Source organism: Triturus cristatus, chromosome 1_2 (assembly GCF_964204655.1).
Source record: "Triturus cristatus chromosome 1_2, aTriCri1.1, whole genome shotgun sequence".
NCBI lineage: Eukaryota > Metazoa > Chordata > Amphibia > Caudata > Salamandridae > Triturus > Triturus cristatus.
Window position 1 is genome coordinate 718,688,797 of NC_140580.1, and position 25,070 is coordinate 718,713,866.

Sequence of the window (25,070 nt, forward strand, 5' to 3'; positions counted from 1 at the left end):
GTGATTTCTAAAGGGAAAGTCCAGAACTGGAAAGGTTATGTTCTTGAGGCATCTTTGAATCAAATAGTACTGCACTAGGTTTACCTGGTTTTATAGCGCCCTGTGTGCGATGAACTCGGGATTACTAATAATAGCTAGACTACATTCCCCAGAATCCTATGCTGCGAGTTACAAGTTCAACGCTTGTTTCCCCACTACCAGCAAATGCCACAGCGGCTCCTACATCAGTAACAGCGGGTGCATACCAGGCACTTTAAGAAAAGGATGACCCCTTGGTCCAGCACATTGCATAGAATTTGAATATGGCCTTAGTCCAAGTCAACCAAGCTATACACTCCTGCTAGGCACTATGCCGCTTCATGGAAGTCCAGGACTGGAGCACGGCAATCCGATTAGCACCTGTTACAATAGCATCATCTTTCTCGTCAGACCGTAAGTCACGTTTTATAATGCCAAGCGAAGCGGATGAATGATTGACTGTAGAAGGTTTGATGACGTTATATACAGCGTGCTTTCTTTTAATGTACTGCAGCTTTAAGAAATCTTTTCTGCAGGGTTGAGGGGACGGCGGGTTGGGCAGTAATTTACGGCACAGGTGTGTTGGCTTTGTTGCTTCTTGACGTCTGAGGTAAGATCTGCGAGGCGAACATTAGGGGAGCGATGGTGTGGCCTATGGGTGGGCCCCCTTAATGCAAAGATGGATCACCTATAGGGTAGGTTTACACTGCCTTGCTGCAACCCCCAGAAGCCGGGCTGCGGTGCCCCCCTCTTCAGGAGCCGGGTCGTAGCGCTCTCTTGGGCAAGGTCGATGGAACTATCCTGTTCACGCCAACTCTGCCGTTGCAGGGACTGTTCGACTGCCAGCTGGTTTATCCCGTAGCATTCTCCCTCGTGAGACTTCTTCCACTGACAAATTAACGGGCAATTGCATTTTGTTTTTGCAGATTTATGTAGCGTGAACTCAACCCGAGAGTGTTGGAGCTCTTTACATAAGCAACAGTTAAGTTACACAAGGACACATTCATTTTTTGGTAGGCACCGGGAGATTAAGTGATCACTTAATCTCCCCGTGCGTACCAAAACATGAATGTGTGGGCAATGCCCAGAATCCCAGGAAGCGGAGCCGATGCCGAGGCTCGAACCTGGCTCCCCGGCTTCAAAAGTCAGCAACTCTGGCCGTGAGACCACAACCTCTCCTCCGGGGTGTCTGTCCTCCGCGTGTTCCTTCTCACGGTTTCCAGTTGTTTGTATGTATGCAATCTGCAGGGCAGTTGCAAGACCAAATCACCACCTCTGCCCCATCTTCTTCGGGGTGCAGGAGGGGAGCGGTTGTGTCGTCCCCCACCCACTCAATGTTAGCCATTCTGTGTAACCGGCTCCACCGGGGGTAGTTTCACGCACCCTTGGGCGCAGTGCCAGGTGTATTTGTAGCTCGCTCGAGGAATAGGTTTTCCTGATGACTCTACCTCGCCGAGGACGCAGTGCCACGTTCTTGTGAGAGAGTTTGACAACCTGAGGCATTCTGGGCGCTGTAGTCACAGTTTACTTCAATGGATCCAATGAAGCTAATACGCATGGAATCAATGATTACCAAAAGAAACGCCCACTACTGCATCCCTGCGACCTTGGTGACGTGGATTCTTCTAGTATCTTCGCCCAGGAGGCAGGCCCGGCGCTAGGCATGGCACAGTGGGAAGCTGCCCAGGCCCTCGCACTCAGATGAAAAACAGGGGGCCTCACTTCTCCTTGAAAGGCCATACTTTCACAGTGAGCCCCCTGCCCTACCTGATCACATTATGAACGCAAGGTGTTTTGACCTTGCTGGTCAGGGACTGGTGGCATTGCTGGGGGTGCGGGGGGGGGGGGAGGGACAGCAGCTGGACCAGCAGTTATACTGGCTCGCAGTGTCATGGGCTGGGCAGCGCCTCCTTTAAGTACTGGCCACTCTAGTCTGCCCTTTGTGCATTTTGATTCCAGGCAACAGAAGGCCTCTTTGTTTCCAGGTTCAGCCAGACCCAGGTAAGGAGAGGCGGGGGAAGGGAGGAGGAGGCAGCCAGGTCGCCTGGCTTTTGTTAACCTTTGCATCACCTACAGCAATTTTGTTTCTTCTTCTGTAGATCGGAATGCGCACTTGAAATGTATGCTGAACAGCCATGGCCGGGCAGCGCTTTGCCAAGTCCTCCTCACTGTTTGAGAAGCTCGAGACCCAGAGGAGGGGGCGTCCCCACCCCCTGGGCCTTGAAGCACTGGATCAGGATGCAAGGTCCAGGTGTTGGGGGTCCCCTTGTCTGGTCCTTGAAGCCTTTATGTAGTGCTGCGAGGCTCAGGGCAGGTGATCCCCATTCCCTGAGCCTGGCAGCCGCGGCCCATGCAGTTAAGAGCGGAGGGGCGGTGGAGCTGGGAAGGGGAAGGGGGGTTGACATATGACAATGAGGGTAAATTAATTATTTATTTAATCTTCCCTCGTGCTCGTCTGTCGAATCCCCTCAACCCTGCCCCTTTGCTCTTACCTGCACGGGCTGCGGCTGGAGCCTGGCAGCTAGGTGTCCTACCGGCACTGCTGGTATTTTGAATTCTTGTTGGATAAAACAAATTTACAAAACCACCTAAAGCTGGTATTTATTAGCCCATATCTGTACATTTATTTAATCAGCAAATATAAATAGAAACCCTTCTAAATACGTTGGAAAGCCGCTTAAATGACCCATGCCTACTCACACCTTTAGTTCAGCCCGCCATAGCAGTCTGGCGCCAGGGCAAGTCTTCAGGGTTCATTTTCTTGTTTTAGAATAACATGTTTATTTCATGCTGCCTCTTTTCAGTATAGATTATGAGCTTGAAAGCGCTGCGTGCAAAAACAATGGTTTGCTCTGCTGGTAACGCCCTTGCAAGTACCTGTGACTAATTGGAAGGCCAACCAGATGTATTCGAGTTTGACATGTGCTTTTAAAGTCCCCCACTGCACATTCTGCTTTGGTGGTATGCGATGGGAAACATCATTTACCCTGCATGCGTTACTCTGCATGCCATTACCCGGCAGTTTTTACACCGCAAAATCTTACAACGCATTCCCCAAAGTAACGCCCCCGTGGAGTTAGAATAGGAAATTGTGTTGTAATGGGGAATGCGCTGTAATGGATTGCGTTGTAAAGCCCTGCGTTGTAAAAACTGCGGGGTAATGGTACGCAGAGTAAACGTGTGCGGGGTAAAGTGTCGTATTCGTATGTAATATTGAGAGATCACTTGGACAGCTTCAAAAGGAATGTAGGGTTTTGACCAGTGGCGTATGGCATCAACGGGAGAGGGGGGGGCGGGGGTGACTCACAGTAGGGTAGCGGGATGGGATGCAGAACAGTCGATATTTAACACTACGCGAGACTGTAGTTGTGTGCAAGAAAAGCCACCATGATCGAGGATGTGGCTTTCTAGCTTTTGCGTCACTGCAAGAGCAAAGCCGCCATTGTTTATAGGAGGTTTCACTCAACAACCAAAGTAAACAAATGCAGAAAATTCATGTTACATGTGTTGTGAATGTATACAATTTAGTTTGAAGTCCTATTTAGTAGCAGTACCAGCCTTTGCAGCCTCATAAAACAACAAATGGTCGGTATTTTGTCTCTTTGAAAGGTGGTAACCAGTGGAGTATCTCATTGGTGGGGGGGCGGGTAGGCCCAAGCTCCAGGGGGCCACCTCAGCGTAGTCCCCTGGGCTGAGAGCTCCTATGTAGGTCCGGTAGGGGGCACCGCCATGTAATTTGCAGGGGACCCCCTCAAGTGTCATTACGCCACTGGTGGCAGCCCTATTCTTGTAGTTCTCCACCAGGCTTCAAGGTCCAGGTGTGGGGCCCCCTACCCTGGACCTGATACCCATTATGTAATCCTGCAAGGCCCAGGGAAGGGTGCCCCTCTCTTTTTGACTTGCAGCACTAGACTATGGAAATGGGAACTGGGTTCAAGTCCTGCCGTCGGCTCAACATCTAGTGAATATTGGAAAATCACATACATTCCCATATCTGACAAAAAAAAAAATATTCTGACTCTTTTTAATGCAATTGGTGACCATGTAAAGCACTCCAGAGAACTTCGGCTGAGCTTGAGGTATATAAACTGGAAAAAAACAAAACTGAAATGCGTTGTAACAGTCGGCTCACATCCTGTAACTGTTGCTTCCACAGTATATACCGAGTGGTGACTGGCAAACTCAGTGGAGAATTTAATTACTTTTTTTTTTTTATTTCTTGTTAGATTTGTTTATTAGACAGCTTGAAACAAAAAGCATTCATGCCCCAAATCTGGGACTCAGAAGTCATTTACATGCGAATAACAAAAGAAAAAACAAGCAATTTTTTCATGTTACAACAGTACATCTAATTACATCAGTGAGCATTCCCGTGACCCGTGTCGGAGAATTAATTTCTATGTACATTTATGGTATAGGCAGTGCAGATGAATTCCAATGATACAGGTGTGGGAGATGCTGCAGCACCCCTAATCAAACATACTAATAACCCTGCTGCAGTTCCAAAGTGAATGGGAATAAAGATGTCTTTACATTTTGCTGTGTGTCAAAGGTCAAATCTCAGGCCGTCAGCTGACACATTGCTGCTAATTTTTATCTATTGTTTTTAACAACGAGATTGGTGTTAACTTTTCTTTTTCTTAAGTGAAAAGTGAGAGAATTTGTAAATTGAACTATGGGACAATCTTGCTGGTGAGAAAGGAATTGCTATAAGATGAATTGTTTTTCAAACGCAACAAAATTTCAAGAAATAAAAATGGGCTCAGGGGAGTTAAAACAGGGCGGCATGGAGCTTGAATGGTCACTAAGGGGGCAGCAATGCCAATTTTCCTGGCTCTGTGCATGATGTGCTGCTCCAGTCCAGGTTTTTTCTGTGAATTCTGGCACTTGTAGTCCTGTTTAGTCCATGATAAAACAGGACTACAAATCCCATCGTTCAAAGAAAAAATCTGGATTGGAGCAGCACCTCACAAATGGGTCTGGGGAACTTGGCAGCTGCAAGGACCTTGAAAATATTTATGGGTGTCAGTTGAGAGCATCTTAAGAACTCTGATGGCTGTAAGAAGGAGGTGAGGGCTGACTGCCAGGTAGTACACCGGGTCACAGTCGGACATTTTGAGCATTTCAGCTCAGTCTGGGAAGAGCTTGTTGTGTTGGCTGCACTATATGTTTTGGGGCAGGACCCCAGTTGGTCTAGGACTGCATCATTTTAGGAGTTCTTTTTCAAATTCCTCCTTATTTACATCAGTGCTTTGCCCTTTGAAAGACATCACTACCGAGTGAAAGGGCTCCATTTCAAAGACAGATTTTAATTACTATTGGTCCGGAGACCTGAAGGGACCTACCTAACTAAAAGTAATAAAACTGGGTTCATGATGCTGCCTTTGCTTTGGTACAGTCTTGCATGCAATGAATGTTTTTCTCTACCCTGCGACTCACAGCCCTATTGTAGGGGGGAGGGGATGGGTCCCCCGAGTACTGGGTCCCATCACAGCCATGATTCACTGCTGCAAGCCCCAGGAAGGGTGGGCTCTCTCCTGGGCCTCATAGCTCTACATTATGGCTTCAAGTCCCAGGGCAAGGTGCGCCATTATTTTAAAAGGCAACGTTTAACCTAAGCAAGTTAAGTAGTGTAAACCCAGGGTCAGTGCTTTCAGTGAGGCGGGTCCCTCCGGATCGCTGTCCAAGCAGTCATTAAAATCTGACTTTGAAAGAAGTCTATATTGTGCTCTCTTTTGATCTATTTTACAGGGCAAAACGTTGATAGATATCTTAACAATGACTATAAAACCTTTCACACCAAAGAGATTGCTTCTATTTATGTTTCACATGTCTTGCTTACTTTACTTTTGTATGAGTATTACAATTTTTTGGGTTTTATGTATCTTTGCCATGCAACGTGTCAGTATTTTATTGTGCATGCTTTGAACCATCGTGCCTATAGGTGTCTGTATGACTGTAGGTTGGTGATTATAACAGGCCATGACTGAGAGCACTGGAGTTGAGCCTATAGGCAGTGCGAGGGTCTCACAGAGGCTGCCAGTGGGTCAGAAAGGTATTTAGAATGCTACCTATGGGGTTGTCTAGATTGAACAATGGTGCGTTCTAGCAGTAGAACTCACCTTATACATATGTCAAGCTCTACTTGATGAGAAGGAGCAATCTCACTAACCGTGGATCCGGTTTCTTTCAGGTGACGATTATGCGGCTGAGATTGGAGTAAGTGCCTGCAAATCGAGTATAGATCTATGTAGAAGGTCCCTACAGATATTGAGGGGCCATCCCCAAACTGTAGTGTGGCATCCTGGAGTTCTAAGCCTGTTGCTATGGACTTTAGAATGTTATGATGTAAATAGCAGGGACTGTTCATTGATAGCTGAGGACTGTAACCTGAAGCAGCTGTTGTGCTTGCTGTCCGTGGATGGGATCCTTTCTTGGAATAAACCTACTTTTACTATGAACTCGGAGTAACCCTCATTCTTACACTTGGCGACAGAGGATGGCTACGGAAGGATCTCAACACTAACGCAAGAAGGAGGTTCTCAAGTTCGAGAATCAAAGATTCGTTCTTCTACGTTTCAAAGGTACTGTTTTTAAAATTGTTAAAAAAAAGAAGGCAGGGAAATCATCCTTCCTCTTGATTTCTGGCTGTTTGACTTGCTTCTCAGCTCATTGAATGAGAAGCTGCACTCTCAAGCAAAGCAACGCTCCTGATGCGCTTTTAAAGTTACGCTCCTGGTGCGCTTTTAAAGTTACGCTATCTAGTGACTTGCACTCCTGGTTAACACAGCTTTGGTAACCGTTGTGTTGTTTACACCGATACTAATCGTTTCCGGCCATTTGCATGTGCAATTTTTCGTTGGTGTTAATACGGCATTAATTGGCGGTTGGAGAAAGCAGGGGCGAAACGGAATTGTTTATCATTGAATCCTACCTTGGAACTTCAATACATGGCTCTCGAGCGGCGTTGCTGAGTTCGACTGATGTTCTCTACTTGGCTTCATTCTACTCATCACTGAGTTCGAGCGGCGTCTCCTCGGCGTCTCTGCCTCCATTGTTGCTGGCGTCTGAACTGTGCGCTGATCACGTCGTTCCGTCACTAAGCGTCCCGTTGCCACCGCAACCTTCACGCTTAACACGTCGACGTGACGGCCATCTTGGAAAACTCCAAGACAACGCGGTGAATTTCTCGTTCTTGATGCAAAGTGATGAAACGTGTACAGTAATTAATACCTGCTCAGAGATACAACGAAACGGACGAAGGTGTCAAACTGTGTGCAGTATTTAATACCTGCTCAGAGATACAACGAAACGGACGAAGGTGTCAAACTTCATTTTCTCTGTTCAACATCACAGGTATTTCCTTGTGTGTCACACCAGTGATACACACACTTGTATTTGACACTACGTTACTCTTTTCAACAGTGACATGCTCACCTAAGCATGTCAAGCCAGTGAAGGAACAAGAAATATTGTGAAATTTTATTATTACACAGTGTGCTATTTCTTTCCTATGTTTTGTTGAATGCTCTATGAGTAATGCTTAATTAAGCAGTCTGAGAGTCACGATAATTTTCTTTAATGTTCATTTAGTCTACTTTTGTTATACAATATGCAGAATGTTACTGCACCTCCGTTCTTCTTGTCATCTCCTGGTGATCCACCCATTAGATGGCAAAAATGGCGCAAGGTCTTTGAGCGATATGCTAGGGTATGTGGGGCTTCGTTAGGTGCGGAAAGGAAAACAGCGTTACTTCTTCATTGCTTAGGCTCGGAAGGTCAGGACGTATTTGATCACCTTCCTGAGCTTGAGGATCGCACTCTCAATGAATATGAAATATGCTTAGCAAAATTGGACAAACACTACTTGCCTAAAGTCAGCACAATACTTGAGAGGTACCATTTTGGTCGCAGATCGCAATTAGATGATGAAAGCATCGAGAATTACATAACTTCTCTTAGGAAGCTGGCCTCTTCCTGTAAATTTGCTGCCACTCTGGATGAGCGGATACGGGACCAATTTATGTTAGGCTGCAACATTGAGCGTGTTAGAGAAGAGTTGTGGCAGAAAGATGAACCGACACTAGATGATGTGATAGTCATCGCCAAAAGGATTGAGCACTCAATAAAATGTGTAGATGTTATTAAGAAAAATGGTGATGTTAAAGGGAAAAGCTCGGTTCAAGCAGTTAAAGGTAACATGAAAGAAGTGGTAGAACGCAAAGAGGTCAAGAAGAGTGGAGTATCTAATGAGTCACAGGGTAAATTCAATTTGTCTCTAGTCAAATGTTTTCGCTGTGGGAAAATGGGTCACTTCGCTAATGATAGACATTGTCCCGGCTGGAAAGCCACCTGCAGCAAATGTAAGAGGAAGGGACATTTATCCATAGCATGTAAAGCAAAAAGTTACAAAGGCAAGATCAATGAAGTTGATTATGATTTTGATGATGATTTTGTAACTTTTGAAGATGTAGACTGTGGCCAAATTCAGGTTCAAGTCATACAAAATGGGGAAAGTAAAAATTGTCCGACGGATGAGATTCTTGTTGAAGGGAAACCAACTAAAGTCCTTTTCGATTCTGGGGCCAAGATCACCATAATATCAAAGGCATTTTTTCTCAAGGAAATGAAACATAAAACTAAAATTTTTCATCCAGACATTAGACCGTATGCCTATGGTGGTGAACCAATACACTTATTTGGCTATTTCTGGGGCCTAATAGATTATAAGAACAGGTTAACTAACGCAAAAGTGTATATTTCGCAAAAGGGTGATAGCATACTAAGCTGGTTTCACCAAAAAGATCTGGGGGTGATCTTAGATCCTAATTCCTCACCATCTATCATTCTAAAAGAGAATTTCCAATCTAAATCAATCTCAAGCATCCATCAAATTTCTGACAATGAATTCTCACGCATGTTGAGGGAGAAATTCCCTAAGGTTTTTTGTGCTAATCTAGGTTGTCTTAGGGGCTACATTCATCACATTCGCTTAGTCAAGGATGCGAAACCTGTTTGTTGTAAAGTACGCAATGTCCCAGTTGCCGTTAGAGAAAAGGTTAAAGCTGAACTGGTGAGACTTAAAGCAGAAGGAGTTATTGAGGAAGTTGAGGCAACGCAATGGATTGCTCCGGTTGTGGCTGCACAAAAATCTGATGGCTCTCTCCGTTTGTGTGTGGACCTCAGAGAATTGAATAAGAATGTAATTGTTGATCGGTTTCCCTTACCAAAAATAGCTGACATGCTAATGTTGTTAAAAGGGGCAAAAGTGTTTAGCACACTAGATCTGAGATCGGCATATCATCAGATTAGATTGGATGAGGATTCAAAAGATTTGACTGCTTTTGTTACTCCTTATGGAACATACAGGTTTCTTAGGCTTCCGTTTGGTTTGGTATCAGCTGCGTCGGTGTTTCAGAGGGCTTTGGAGAATGTGTTGGAAGGCCTAAGTGGTGTCAGAATTTATCAGGATGACATATTGATCTTTGGAGTGGACAATAAGGAGCATGATGCTAGACTCTTAGAGGTGTTGAGCAGACTTGATGATTTTAGTTTGACTGTTAAGATTGACAAATGTAAATTTAGGAGAAGTTCCATTGATTATCTTGGCCATACTATCTCAGAAGGTGGCGTATTGCCGAAAGAGGGTTTGATCACCTCGATACAAAGAATGGCCTCTCCAACTAATAAGGAGGAATTAATGAGTTTTTTAGGAATGGCAGAATATTATAGTAAATTTGTTCAGGATTTTGCCTCGTTGTGTGTTAATATGAGAGCTTTATTGCGCAAGGGTTGTGAATTTGTTTGGAATGACGCATGTGAAAAGGAGTTCTGTTTTCTTAAACAGAAGTTAAACTCAGCCCCCAAGTTAAGCAGCTTTGACCCTGACAAAAAATCGATTCTAATAACTGATGCCAGTCTGAAAGGCCTGGGAGCAGTTCTTCTTCAAAGAGTAGATGGCAAGGATGACGTTATCTTATTTTTGTCAAGGAGTTTAAGGGGAGCAGAACAGAGATACTCAGTAGTGGAAAGAGAAGCTCTGGCTATTTACTGGTCTGTGAAGAAACTTAAAAATTTACTGTGGGGTAGTGTGTTTGAGGTCAGGACTGATCACAAGCCGTTGTGCGAAATTTTCAAGAAAAAGGGCATTGATGCTGTCTCTAGTAGGATCACTAAATGGGTTGTGGGCCTACAAGATTATAATTTTGACATCAAGTATCTTCCTGGGGTAGAGAACAAAGTGGCTGATGCACTTTCTCGCCTTGTTCTCGAAGATGATATGGGAGATGGAGATGAGCATGAGCAAGATGAGGAATTAGTGTGTGTTATTGAAGAAAACATCATTGACAAAGTGAGATGGGAGGAAGCTCTTCAGGCTGACGTTGATCTAAAGAAGGTACTGGAGTGTATTAATGTAGGCTGGAGAGTTAAACCCAAAGGTAACGAAATCTTAGAGAAGTTTTGGCATGTCAAGGATCAACTGTCTGAACAGAATGGTCTTCTTGTTAGAGGCATGAGACTTGTCCCTCCAAGTTCCATTAGGGAAGAGCTTATTTCACTGGCTCACATAGGACATTTAGGAATTTCTAAGACAAAAGAAAGACTGAGATTAGCCTATTGGTGGCCCGGAATGGATTTACAGATTGAAAGGAAAATTAGGGACTGTATTGATTGTGCGTTAAGTGAGAGAGTAGCCAAACCTAAAGTACAGCCCATGGTCATAAGAGATCGTCCTGATGGACCATGGAAAGAAGTAGGATTAGACATTGTTGGTCCCATTTGTCATGCTAGTACAGAATGGTATATACTGGTTCTTATTGATTTTTATTCCAGGTGGCCAGAAATAGCGATCACTCGTGGAATTGAGACGAAGCATGTCATATCGTTCCTCGAGAAGCTCATTGCTAGGGAAGGTATACCTGGCAGCATTCTTACGGACAATGGTGTCCAATTAGTTTCTAGGGAAATGGAGGTGTTCTTGTCTAAACATGGCTTTAGACATAAAAAATCCTCACTGTATCACCCAGAGACAAATGGGATGGTTGAGAGGTTTAATCGTGTACTCAAGGAAACCATTGAGATGGCTAAGTCGTCTAATTTAGACTGGCGCCCTGAAGTTTGGAAGAAAGTGGAAGTCTATAGATTGTCACCACATGCTGTCACCAAAAGAACGCCTTTTGAGCTCTTTAGAGGTAGGTGTGCCAATACTATTGTTACTCCCCCATGGGTTAATGACATGCAACCGGACAGATTTAGTGAAAATGAGAAAAGTGATTGGCAGCTAGCAGAGTCAAAGAAAATTGAGAATAGAAAGGTAATTCATGATTTAAGGAAAAATGTGAAGGAAACAGTGGTCAAGGTTGGAGATTGGATTTTAATAAAAAATCCTTCAAATAAAAAGTCTTCTACAGCATTTTTGAAGCCAATTCAGGTCATTAAGATTTTCAACAATGCTGTTAAGACTGCTGATCACCGCATTTGGAATTTGAACAGGGTGGTGGTGGTTAGAAAAGAATTTGCTGCTGCTAAGTCTAACCTTTCACCTGGTCTGTCAGCTTCAACCCAGAATGCAGCCAATGTGTCAGCTCCAACCCAGAATGCACCCAATGTGTCAGCTCCAACCCAGAATGCACCCAATGGTTTCCGGAAGTCTTCCAGGGTATCTCATTCTCCAAAGTATTTAAGTGATTTTGTCAAATAAGTTATACCAGACTGTTTCCTGGTTTTTGCTGTAAGTAGGCATTTACACTTTGTAATTTACTTTGTTCTTTTGGAAATGTACATTTGTCTTGTTATTTATTAGGAAGGGAGATGTGTGGCATCCTGGAGTTCTAAGCCTGTTGCTATGGACTTTAGAATGTTATGATGTAAATAGCAGGGACTGTTCATTGATAGCTGAGGACTGTAACCTGAAGCAGCTGTTGTGCTTGCTGTCCGTGGATGGGATCCTTTCTTGGAATAAACCTACTTTTACTATGAACTCGGAGTAACCCTCATTCTTACATGTAGCCTCTTTTTATTTTTCAAGGTTTTTTTTCTTTCTTTTTTTCTATTGTGTAGGTCATGAAGTAGAGAAGTATGATAACATGTGCATTATTATTAAATTGGGTCATATCATATACTGTCCAGTGTTTAAAAATGATGGAGGTGCTGTAGGAGTCCCCCTATTAAAGGCAATATTAAGTATGTTGTAGATTGAGCTAGGTAAATAATATATATTGATAAGTAGTAGGGGAAAAGATTAACTTTTCATGCTTTGATTTGCTATTGAAATAGAATCCTAAGCATTTTTCACGATAGGTATATTATATATTTGAAAAACTCACACATACTGCATATTCCCATTTCTGTATATAAAATGGTATTTCATTTTGCGTTTATGCTGCAGTGTCAAGCTTTTTAACCTCTTCCGTGCTCATGACGTCTCCCGGCCGTCATGAGTCACGATGGGCGTGTGTGGACGACGGCCGGGAGACGTCATGACCACGCCCGCGATCGGAATGTCAGCACCGCGGAAGAGGCTAGCATAAGGAAAAATGGCTAGCTGTGACCGCGACATTGAATAGAAATATGCCTCTGGTCCACTCAAGAGGAAAAGCAAGCCGGAACCGATTGAAGAAGATAAGTCAGCGGGAAGCGATACTTAACTTTATGAGAAAAGAGATGCACAATGAGAGGGAACATAACTCAGACACAGCAGTTTACCTGTTCCAAAATCAGGAGCTAGAGATCCCTCGGGACCTGCACCAAGCATCGGCTGCGGCTAGTGTACTCATTCAGTATAAACGTAATGTGGTGAAGAACATCCTGGGTCAAGATCATCAACACATCACTACTACCACACATGCAGCCAGTAGAGTCTCCAATTTCGAGGAACGTGATCATGAGCAGGAAGTTATAAAAGGACCAGTATCACAGTTGCAAGAACAGAAACTGCAGGACCAGCAGCAAGAAAAAGCCAGTGAACCTTCCAAGCTCCAAGGAGAGGTACAAAGTTACTTGGAGGGGCAACAGCAAGTTAAGATCACAATTAATTTGCCATCTGAATATTGTGATCATGGAGTAAAGAACCAGTATGGCCAGCGGCTGGACATTGTAAAGGTAGCAAAAACTGATAGCGATTAAACTACTAGTGAAGCTGCTGGAAAGCTTTACCACCACATTGATAATGACCCGTGGAAATGGCCTACTACTCCTAAAATACGTTGCTACCTATAGAAAGAGGACCTACCCAGGCTGGACATAATGCATGTGATTATTTTCCAGGTGACTCTCAAAATCGATCCTTCAGTCCTACTTATTTCAAAAGGGAAATGAGTAACGTGCAGCAAATTAACCAGCAATGGCTAGTTTATTCGACACACAAAAATGCAGTGTTTTGTTTCTGCTGCAAATTATTTGCCATTTCTTCCACTAACAGTCAACTTGTGAGCAGCGGTTTGTTTGACTAACACCATCTTGGACAACGTTTATATGAACATGAAATACTCAGGAGCACCCAAAAAATATTGGGGAGTGGAAGGAGCTTGAACTTAGACTGCAGAAGGTATGCACTATTGATGAGGAAAACCCTGCTCAAATCCAGCAGGAGAGGAAGCATTGGGGAAATGTCTTGGAGAGGCTCCTAGCAATTGCACAGTACTTAGCAGAACATAAGTTGTCATTTCACAGCAGTCTTGACCAGCTGAACCAACCCCACAGTGGAAACTTCTTAGGGCTTCTACAACCTTTAGGTAAATAGGAGTAGATTATGAAGGAACATGTTCGGAGAGTTGCCACAAATCAGATTCATCAATCAATCACAAAATTTGTAAAGCGCACTACATACCCGTGAGGGTTTCAAGGCGCTGGGAGGGGGAGGGGGGAGGAGCTGTTACTGGTCGAAGAGCCAGGTCTTGAGTTGTCGCCTGAAAGACGGCAGGTCTTCGGTTTGTCGTAGGTCAAGAGGGAGGGTGTTCCAGGTCTTGGCGGTGTGATGGGAGAAGGACCTGCCTCCGGAAGTGGTTCTCCGGATGCGAGGGACCGTGGCCAGGGCGTGGTCGGCGTAGCGGAGGTTCCTGTTGGGTACGTAGAAGGAGAGTCGGCTGTTGAGATAGGCTGGGCCGGTTTTGTGGAGTGCCTTGTGTGCGTGGATCAGGAGTTGGAAGGAGATTCTTTTGTCGACGGGGAGCCAGTGCAGGTTCCTCAGGTAGTGGGTGATGTGGTCGCGGCGCGGGACGTTGAGGATCAGGAGTGCGGAGGCATTCTGGATTCTCTGTAGTCTGCTGATGAGCTTGAACGGGTCTCCGGCGTAGAGGGCGTTTCCATAGTCGAGTCTGCTGCTGACTAGGGCCTGGGTGACTGTTTTCCTCGTGTTTGTTGGAATCCATCTGTAGATCTTGCGGAGGGTGTTGAAATAGGTGGAGGAGACTGCGTTGACTTGTTTGGTCATGGAGAGTTTCGAGTCGAAGATAACTCCCAGGTTGCGTGCGTGGTCGGTGGGGGCTGGGGGGGACCCCAGTGAAGTGGGCCATCAGGAGTCGTCCCAAGCGGAGGGGTTGGGTCAGAGGACGAGGATTTCCATCTTGTCTGTGTTCAGTTTGAGGCGGCTGGCCTCCATCCAGTCGGCGACGGCCTTCATTCCCTGGTGAAGGCTGGATTCATACACATTATCTTGGCAAACATATTCAGAATGGTGTATCCAAAAAGCCAAATATTACTCGGTGCTCCTTGACAGTACTCCTGATTTGAGTCATGCTGAACGAATGGCATTTATATAGAGATTTTTCAGTTCTGCAAATGAATGTGTGACTATTGAGGAACATTTCATTGCATTCTTTCCCTTGAAAGAGCAAACTGGACAGGCTCTTACTGATGCATTGTTGCACAAGCTGAAGGCACTGAAACATCCTCTTGCTGATTGTCGTGGGCAGGGTTAGGACCATGGTGAAAAGAGGCGTGGACAATACAGTGGAGTGCAAGCTCCAATCTTAAAAGCTGTTTTTGCACCGTGCGCTTGTCCCAATTGGAACCTAGTCTTGGGAGATGCTTCAGCTTCATCAACATATGCTGCCAACTTCTTAGATATTATTCAATTACTTTCCTCATTGTTTTCTGCATCAACAAAAAGGCGGAATGTATTAATTCAAGCTGAAGTGACCCTTTGCCTCAAAAGCCTCTCTGCTACTCGGTGGGAATGACATCTGGAAAGCGTCAAAGCTGTCTGAGTTCAGATGAGTCGAATACATGAAGCACTTCTGCAGGTGGTTGAAATAGATAAAGATGTGAAAACCAGAACTGAAGCAACATCACTAGCATTAGAGCTTGCATCATATGAATTCCTCCTATCTTTGGTCATATAGTATGATATTTTAATGAGAGCCAACACAGTCAGTACGTAAACTGATGCAGAGTGAGAACATGCAGCTTGATGTAGCTGTGAAACACGTTCAGAAACTACTTGCGTTCTTAAAGTATCACCATGAGGGAATCACAGCTGCATGGATTTCACAAATTAACTTGCAGATAAATTGGAAATTCCAAAATAATTCCATTGTCATCGAAGGATACCAAAAACAATGTTTGGATATGAGGGTGCTGCTATGCCAATAACGGACCCAAATGAGCAATTTCGCATCCATTTTTTTTAATGCTCTTGTTGATTCAGCAATTGTTTGTATTGACAGGCAATTTAAGCAGCTGAAAAATCACCAAATGCAATTTGGCTTAAAAGACCGGAAAAGACGAGACCTACAAAATCAAGGTAATGATCTACATCCTCTTCTGTCAGACAGCACAGCTGATGGTGTTATATCTTCGGACATAGATGGGATTGAACTGTTTCAGGAGATTTCCTTTCTTGCTCAAATCCTTCCTGAAAAACTAAATATGTTCGAGGCTCTTCAGAATATTTATATTAACAGATTGGAAGACATCTATCCAAATTCCAGTGACAGTAGCATCTGCCGAAAGCAGTTTATCACACCTTAACTTGATACTTACTTACGCTCAACAATGTCCCAGGAATGATTATCAGGATTGGCCCTTCTTTCAATTGAAGGAGTTATTACAGCAACATTGGACTACAGTGAAATGATTCATGCCTTTAGCAGAAGAAATGGTAGGAAGATCATATCTTAGCATGTAGTGCTACACGAGATATTGATTTGTCGCGTCAAATTTTCTTACTAAATAGTGCCCCGTCAAAAAGAACTCATTAGGCTCTCTACTGCTGTTTTTCAGAGTTTAACTTCTGTTTCGTGTTTTGTTCTATTCTTAGGCTTAGAGAGCAGTGTTGTAGAGTGGTGTAGAGCAGCGTAGAGTGTAGTGGAGTGGCACGGCGAACAGTGTAGTGGCGTAGGCTAGATTGTTTCAGTGTAGAGTGAAGTGGCATAGAGTGGAGGGGTGCAGGGGAGAGTAGAGTACAGTTATGCAGAATAGAGTGGCATAAGGTACAATGGTGTAGAGTGCTGCAGTGCAGAATAGAATGGCATAGAGTGCCTTGGTTTTGAGTAGATTGACTTTGAGTGCATTGGCGTAGAGTGGCGATGCGCAGCATAGATTGCAGTAGCGCAGAGTGGTATAGAGTGGCGTTGAATGCAGTGGCATAGGGTACATTGTTTCAGATTAGAGTAAAGTGAAGTGGTGCAGGGCAGAATTGAGTGGTGCAGGGTAGAGTCCAGTGGCATAAAGTGCAGTTGTGCAAGTAGGTTAGTGTGGTATTCCTATACAGTGGCATTGGGGTAGTGTATTGGCTTAGAGTGCAGTGTTGTAGAATGGTGTGTAGAGTGTAATGGCACACAGTAGATTGTTTCAGAGTAGTGTGAAGTGGTGTAGAGAGGAGTGGTGCAGAATAGAATAGAGTTACGTAGAGTGCAGTGACGTACAATGGTGTAGATTGCAGTGGAGCAGAGTTTTGCATAGTAGCGTAGAGTGCAGTGGAGTGGAGCATATTGGTTTTGAGTAGAGTACAGTAGTGTGGAGTGTATTGGTGTAGAGTGCAGTTGAGTAGTACGGACAGTGTGGCCACTCACTAACATTACAGACAATACATTTCTTTTTTAAATGAAGATTACATTAGCACAGACAAACAGTTTGGCTGATAAAAGTATACAGCACGCAAACTATAATGTGTGGAAATGTCCTCACCTAGTATATTGATTTTTGATCGTATTAAAATATTTGTTTCCACAACACTCCATAATTCCAAAACCTTTGCTTCGTTTGTGCATTCCTGATTCTGATATATTCTGAAATATCTGCACAGTTCATTTTCAGGCATTTAAATTTTGTTTTGTGCTAGAAAAAAAGACTGTCATAGCAAGATTGTCAAATAAATCCTCTCACTTTGAAGTCAGAAAAATAACGTGAACACCAAGCCGCTTGAAGACAGTGCCTGACATTTGACCTCTATCTTTGAATGCACAGCAAATGCGACAAGATAAGAACAAGATTTAAAATCCTGTTTACAGAAAACGAGCAATCTCTCTGGAAGAATACAGTTAATAGGGTATGCTTCACGGGAGGGACTAACTCAAACTGCATAGCCTACCACAAATAAAGCCAGCAAGAAGAAAGCAAGTAAATGTGAGTTACAAACCACAAAGCCAATGGTAAGCAATGGGTAAAAAGCATTTCCAGGAAAGATTTCCGAATGTCCCCAAGATGCCTTTAGCAAACCAGACTGCTACGCTGTCAGGTAGCCTTCGATCTAAAAAGGCGATCTGCTGTGTTCTAAAGCACGTCTGTATGTGGCAATATTTGTATAGTGCAAACCAAGTTTGGAAGCACCACATGTCTTAACTCAGGATTACAAATCATGATGGCTAAAATGCGGCAGGTTATTCATAGGGGTGGTCGGTTTCTATCGCTTAGGTTGGTGGTGCTCTTTGAAAATTGGTTTTCAGCTCCATTCTGAATTGTAGGAAAGTAGGGTCAGTCCTGATGTTGATGGGGGTGTTCCAGATCCTAGGTGCATAGATGGCGATGGTCTTCATTCATTTTTTTTTTTTTTTTTCATCTCTTAATTGCCAGTACGGTTATGTCCTGGTTCTTGGTGTGGCGCTGTCTGCTCAAGGTGGCTATTTTCTTCTTGTATGCAGTTGGTGGCCTTGTAGGAGATGCAGGGTCTTTTAGGAGATGCCGGCTTATAGAGTAAACAAATTATTTTTCTTTAGTGTTGGATATTGTGGTTGGACTTCTTCAGCCCTTTAATGAGCTGAGCTACTTATGGTGTACTTTTACCTCTCAACTGACCATCCTTAGGTAGCACTGACCTTTATTGTTTTGACACTACAAGCTTGTGTTCTGGGGAGATCATTAATAAAAAGTTAACAATAGTACATATTTACTAAAACGACCACGATAATTACCCTATCTACCACAGAACAAACTCAGGGCCAACTTGGTTGTAGCAATGAGTCCAAAAGACTTGGCATTCTAGAAACGCACCTATTCCAGATAGGCATGCCCTTCCTTACTTTCTTTAGGGTGGGAGCAGGGTCATGAAATATGGAGCATGGGGAAGCAAGTTGCTAAATAAATTATGACTATATAATGCCTGGGATTAGAGATCCAATGTTCTCTTGCTTGAACATGTGTTCTATTCTAATAGGTCAGCAGTTTTATTTAAAAAAAAGAATAGTATGGGGGGCGTGGCCTGCAGCCGGGGAAGATGGCGGCGTAGTGCGAGAGCTGCGCTAGCTACCTGAGTATTTCCCTGGAAATCCGACATCATCCGTACACTGGGGCGGCCACGGAGGACACCCACCGCTGTGTGAGTGGGGCAGTGGACCGCGACAGTGCTTTTCAGCGACCTCGAGCGCACGCAGAGACAGCCAGGGAGACGGCGGATCCAGGCCTGATCTATCAGAAAATGGCGCCTGCCCGAGAGTTCTGAGTGGCGGCTCCCAGAGGCAGCGAAGCTTCCCCGGCCTGTCGGAGTGGTAGAGTGAGCCCCTGCAGTGAGGCCGTCGTAGTTCTGCGAGGTGAGGGACCGGATGGGGATTGGGAAGCAAGTGATGTGTACGGCGTGCGGAGGCGGCCCAGCAGGAGCACCCACCATCTACATTGGGGTGAGAAGCGGCTGCCGGACATCTGGGGTACACCAGTGCGAGGGCCCCTGTGGATGGGGTGGTGGATGGTGCCGGTTGGAGACCCAGGGCAGCGAGGAGGATACTTGAAGGTGCAGCCCCCCACATTGGGCTAGTGGGGGGGATTATTCCTGCGGTGCGGCCTTTACAGAGTGCAGACAGGGATTGGGCCTCCAGTTCAGCCTGGTGCCGGAAGCCTCTGTACGGACTCCGTGTTTGCGTTGGCGTCTTGTGGGGGGCCCCTGCCCGAGCTGCCTCTTTGGCTGACTTTGCAGCGGGTAAAGGTGGCTCACGAGGCGTGACTAGCACCACTGCTCCCTGCGGCGGGTGGAGCGTCTGGGACCTGGGCGACGTGGAGCTACCCGCAGCGAGCAGAGTCTGAGGGGCGGCCTCCTGGATGGCTGGTGCCCGGTTCTGACCTAGCTACTGGCGCACTATTGGCTGAAATAGAGCCAGACCAACCAGATTGAGAAATATACGGTAGCCATGACCCGTGAGAGGGGTGCGACGGGTGGAGTTCAGGATGAGGATGGGGGCCCTGACCCCTCCCTGAAAGATATGAGGGTTTCAGGGACTTTCGAGGTACTATGGAGCCAAAACTGGACTCCGTGACAGAAGAAGTAAACCTCCTGCGGGCGGAATTTCGGAAAATGTCTGAAAGTTGCGGTGGCAGAAACCGGAATTGGGGGGGCTCCAGGCGAAAACGAAGAGGCTGGAGGAACAGATAGCCGTGCTTATGAAGAACCAGGCCGACATCCACGCCCGCTTGGACCAGGAAGGAAAGGCTCGGCGGATTAACATCCGCATAGCGGAGGGTCTGGAGGGGCCCTCGACGGACTGGTTTGTGGAGGACCTCATTTCGAATCACCTGAAACCGAAATGCCTCTCAAATCTTTTTTCTCTGTTCAGCGGGCACACAGAGCCTTAGGAGGCAAGCCAAGGCCTGGGGCTCCCCCGCGAACAATCATCGCCCGCATCCTTAATTTCAGGGACCGGGATGCCATATTGCAGGCGGCAGGCACGCATGGGGACCTCCACAGAGACCACGCCACCATCCGCTTCTTCCCGAACTTCACGCTTCAGGTGCAGCGACAGCAGCGCTCTTTTGATGGGGTGAAGAAGGCACTTCGTGACAAAGGGGTGAAGTACATGATGCTGTTCCCTGCACGCCTCAAAATCCTGGATGGGGAAAAGGCCTACTTTTTCGACACATCGGCGGATGCTGGTGACTGGTTGGAGGGCTGGCACTGTTGGTCGGCAGGGGAGATGGCAAGATGGGCAGATGAGTCACGGAGATCGTTAGGTGGCTCTGGAGGCCGAGCGAGCCTCCAGTGATGGTGAACGAATGACGGCGGAGTGACTCTGGTATATACCAGGTACTACTGTGCATGATCAATAGCCCTGATTGAACTTTGACTTTGGGCTCGAGGGGCGGATGGCCAGTTGGTCTGGCTCCCTGGAGGACGCAACTCTTTCCCTGCCCCTGGTGAGAGACATTGATCGGGACATTCATAGACCCGGTTCCTAGCTGGTTGCTGGGCCGGGTGTCAGGGGTGTAATATAGTATGCGGGTCGCTTGGGGGGGGGGGATAATAAGGGGATGTGATATCCGACACTAGTTGTATGCATCTTTCTTAGGTTAGCGGACCCACGTTTCCTCAGAAATGGTTTTGGTTGTGGTAACGGGGCGAGAGGCACTCTGCAAGTTTTATTGGTGGATGGTTGGAGGCTCACCAGGCAGGGCGGCAGGGAGGGGGGAGTTGGGGTGTTGGGGCGGGGGGGAGGAGAGAGGGGTTGTTTCCTGGGGAATGTTTTCTCTTGCTCATCATCATACCAGTTCTTTTGCATGGGAGGGTGGGTGTGGTGCACTACAGGGTGGAGTGGTTCCTTCGTGGAGGTGGGGGGGGTGTAATTCAGCATGGGTACCCAGACGCAGGTTAAAATATGGTTTGGGCAATAAAATAAACAAATTCTAGTATTGCTGCACCTGAAGCGACACTCCCCTGATGTGGTTCTCCTGCAGGAGATGCACCTGCACGTCAATAGATGTCAAGCACTAGACCGCTTTGGTTATAAAATGGCTTCCCACTCTGGGCTTACGTCGGGGTCCAGGGGAGTAGGTATACTAATGCGCAAGGCCCTCCAGATGGTGATTTCTGGGGTGTGGACTGACGACTCTGGGTGTGCGGTGGTGGGTATGTGGGAGGGGCAGACGATGGTGCTGTGTTCCTGTTATGTCCCCCCAGGCCTCCACTCCACGACCTACATACGGCTGGGCTCCTTCCTAGCAGACCTCCTCTCGGGGACCCTCTTGGTGGGAGGAGACATGAATGCCTATTTGGATAGATCGGGTGGGGGGCAGGGACACAGGGGGTGAAGGGCCTGCAGGGATGCATAGTGGCCCTGGGACTTGGAGACGTGTGGCAGATGCACCCTCCCTCCCATAGACAATACACGTTTTACTCGAGCAGGTATGGGTCCTTCTCCAGATTGGACCACCTGCTGGTGCGCATCGACCAGTTGGGTGAATACTCAGAACCCCACATACTGGCCCGGGCACTCTCGGACCACTCCCCAGTGAGCGTTAGTTTGAAGGGTCCGGTTATCAACAAGGCGGCGTTCCCGCGGATAGACCTGTGGTACCTACGAGACGACAAGATTTGAGACAAACTCAGGGAGGGTTCCCAGCTCTACTTCGAAGAGAACCAGGGGTCGGTTGCTTCCCATGTCACACCCTGGGAAGCGTACAAGACCGTCTTGAGAGGGCAGGCACAGGCCTTGATTGGGGCCAAGACAAGAAGAAGGAGGAATCTATACAGATTATGAAGCTAGAAAGTGAGATAGAAAATTTGGAAAGTAGCGCTGATGCTGCGTCTGTCATTGACCATCGCCACGAACTGGCACTTAAAAGGAGCTTAGGGCCCTGGCGGAAGGCGAGGTGCGTGCCTATGCCCTGGCTACGCAACACCGGATTTATGATGTTGGGGATAAAGCCCTGAAGCTCCTGGCATGGCTGGAGCGCAGGGACAGGGAGCGTTCCTGGGTGGCTGCGGTGCGAAACGCGTCAGGCACCCCAGTGTCTACTAGCGTGGACATAGCGGAGGTGTTTGCGTCATACTTTGAAGGGGTTTATAGCCCGGTATGTACGAGGACGGAACAGTATTGCGAGGAATTTCTCAGACATCTCATTGCCCACACTGTCTCGGGTGCAGAGGGATCGTCTGGAGGAGGACTTGACCAGGAAGGAAATAGGGGAAGCGCTTAATCTGCAGTCCGGAAAAGCACAGGGACCAAACGGGCTACCAAGAGAGATCTTTAAGAAGCAGGCGAGCATTATCACGAGCCCCCTCTTACAAATGTACTTTGAAGCGAGACAGGTGGGAATACTACCGCCTGACCAGAGAGTGGTCATTCACAAAGATGGCAAACCGGCCGATCAATGCTCCTCATATCGACCGATCTCGCTCATCAACGCTGAAGCGAAGGTATTGGCCAAGGTCCTGGCAGATCGGCTGCTTCCGGTCCTGTCTGATCTCGTGCATATTGACCAGTCGGGCTTCATGCTGCGCAGGAGCACCCGGCACAACCTACGTCGCATCTTTGGCAGGCTCTACATGACGGAGGGTGTGGGAGACACACAGACTGCGTTGATGGCGCTGGACGCTTCAATGGCTTTCAACAGTATTGAATGGCTGTACCTCTTCATGGTCCTGCAGCGATTTGGGTTTCGGTCCAATTTTTTGCAGCTGCGTACGCCTCCTGTATGAGCAGCCATTGGCGTGAGTTAACTGGACTGTGCCCAGATCCTTCTCACTCCGACGGGGCACAGGTGCCCCCCTGTCCCCCCCCTCCTGTTTGCCTTGGCTCTGGAGCCGCTGACTTACTGGATTAGGAGGGACAGGTCGTTCTGGGACTTGGCACTGAATGATGACTGGGAAGAGCGCATTTACTTATATGCAGACTACATCGTGTTATATATGGCTAGGCCCTACCAGTCGATGGCGCAGGCACTCCACCTCTTTGAGTTCTTCAGCAGATACAAAATAAACTGGGCGAAATCAGTAATCTTCCCGCTCTCGGGTCCTCCTCCGCGGATACCGACCAGGTGCCCTGCGGTGCTGGCGGCGGAAGGCTTCAAGTATCTGGGGGTGTACATTAATAGAGACAAGGCGGATTTCCTGTCCAAAAACCTGGAGCCCCAGTTGACACGCCTGACGACGGATGTGGGCCACTGGCGTAAGTTGCCTCTTTCCCTTGCGAGACGTGTTGCAATGTTCAAGATGCTTGCACTGCTTCGCCTCCTTTACATATTACAAAACACGCCGTACCCAATTCTGCCAGAGGTCCTTAAACAAATAGCAGACGGTGGGGACGCTACTCTGGGATGGCGGCAACCCCCGGATAGCATTGCGCAAACTCACGAGGGGGGTGTACGATGGGGGGGCTGGCCCTCCCAGACGTGCAACTATACTATTGGGCCTCCCAGCTGCAGGTCGTCAACGACTGGGTGTACTCTGACAGATCGGAGGCGGCATACAGGGTGGACTGGATGGTAATGCCGAGTGGGAACTGCGAACCACTGTTATATGCCCTCAGGTCACGTACGGACTGGCCCTCGCATACCGGGGTGGTGGTCCAGTGCTGGAGGGAGGCGAACAAATTTCTGGGGTGGTCGGGCGTACTGATTGGTAGAACCCCCCCCCCCCCCCCCCCCCCCCAAATGGCTCGGTGAGCAATTGGCTGAGGTGGCCTGACTGGTTGGCTTTCGGGGTTGGAAACTAATAGGCATTGAATACCTGGGAGACGTGTGGAAGGGGGACACCCCCCGTTCATTTGAATACCTGAAAAAAGAGTATGACATGCACGATTCACAGAGATATCACTACCTGCGCTCACACATTAGAGGGGGGGTTCCATCCCAGAGTATTCCACCATGGAGGATCGCCTGCTCCTCGATCCGATCCCTGAGAAGCCTACTTCTACGATTTATCGTAAGCTCATAAACAATATTACTGATCCTTTAGTGTCGCTGCGAGTGAAGTGGGAGCGAGACCTAGGCGCATTAGAGGATGATGTTTGGCAGGATGCTCTATAGCCCCCGAGAAATTGCGATCCACTTCCGGTTAGTACAGGTTAAAATTTTGCACCACGTGTACTACCCCAGCACCCATTTATATACATGGGGTAGATGTCAGTCGGCCCTTTGCGCGAGGAGATGCTAAGGGGAAGGTTCCTTCTATCATATACTGTGGGAGTGCCCCGAGAGAGTACATTTTTGGACCAACGTCACGGATACAATGGCTGCGGTGGCGGACTCTCCGGTACAGAGGGAACCCAGGTGGTTATTGTTAATGATCAAGGGGGCCACTGACTGGACCAGATATGGGGAACTCTGGCTTGTGCTGGCTGCTGTTGTCGCAAAAAGAAATATCACTAGTGCCTGGGGGGCGCAGGCCCCTCCGCAATGGGATCAGTTGGTATGCGATCTCGATTGGTGTCAGAGGACGGAGGAAACTATCTACAAAAGTAGGGGAAGTAATACAAAATGGAGGGGGAAGTAATACAAAATGGAGAAGGATCTGGGGGCCCTGGAGAAAGTACAGAGAGCTGGGGGGTGGTCCGGGTGGGGGGGGGGGGTTTTCCTCTTGAATGTTTTGACGGTGGGTCATGCTGGCCCTGCTTTGTGTTTTGCACTGTCAACCTATCTCATGCTATTTGACCATTGTACTGTACTCTTGACTGCAATGAGCAATGTTAATAAAAAGATTTATAAAAAAATAAATAATAAAATAGTATAAGCCACCATGGCTGCTGTGTAACTTTACTATAGAAGGGCAATTGTTACAAATACCCTTTTCTATTGTTTAATTTCTTCATTTTATCTCCATTACGCTACATCGTCCATGTAGGTAATGTCAGGTTATAGAGTTACTAACGCTTTTAATTTCTCATGTTGTTACAACTACCTTCTATGAGGCGGTA

General features: G+C 46.8%; 1 protein-coding gene across 7 annotated transcripts in view; it reads left to right on the top strand.

The window, feature by feature from the left end:
• The first annotated feature begins 247 nt into the window (after positions 1-247).
• The window catches only part of LOC146867898 (rho guanine nucleotide exchange factor 19-like), a 212,394-nt gene continuing 187,571 nt past the window's right edge, over positions 248-25,070 (top strand). For 2 of the 7 annotated variants that reach the window (XM_085608603.1, XM_085608605.1), the window contains exon 1: positions 1,866-2,019. In XM_085608603.1, coding sequence (XP_085464729.1) covers positions 1,910-2,019 — 110 coding nt within the window. In that variant the 5' untranslated portion in view covers positions 1,866-1,909. The other 5 variants (XM_085608604.1, XM_085608606.1, XM_085608608.1 and 2 more) reach the window with 5 other exon arrangements.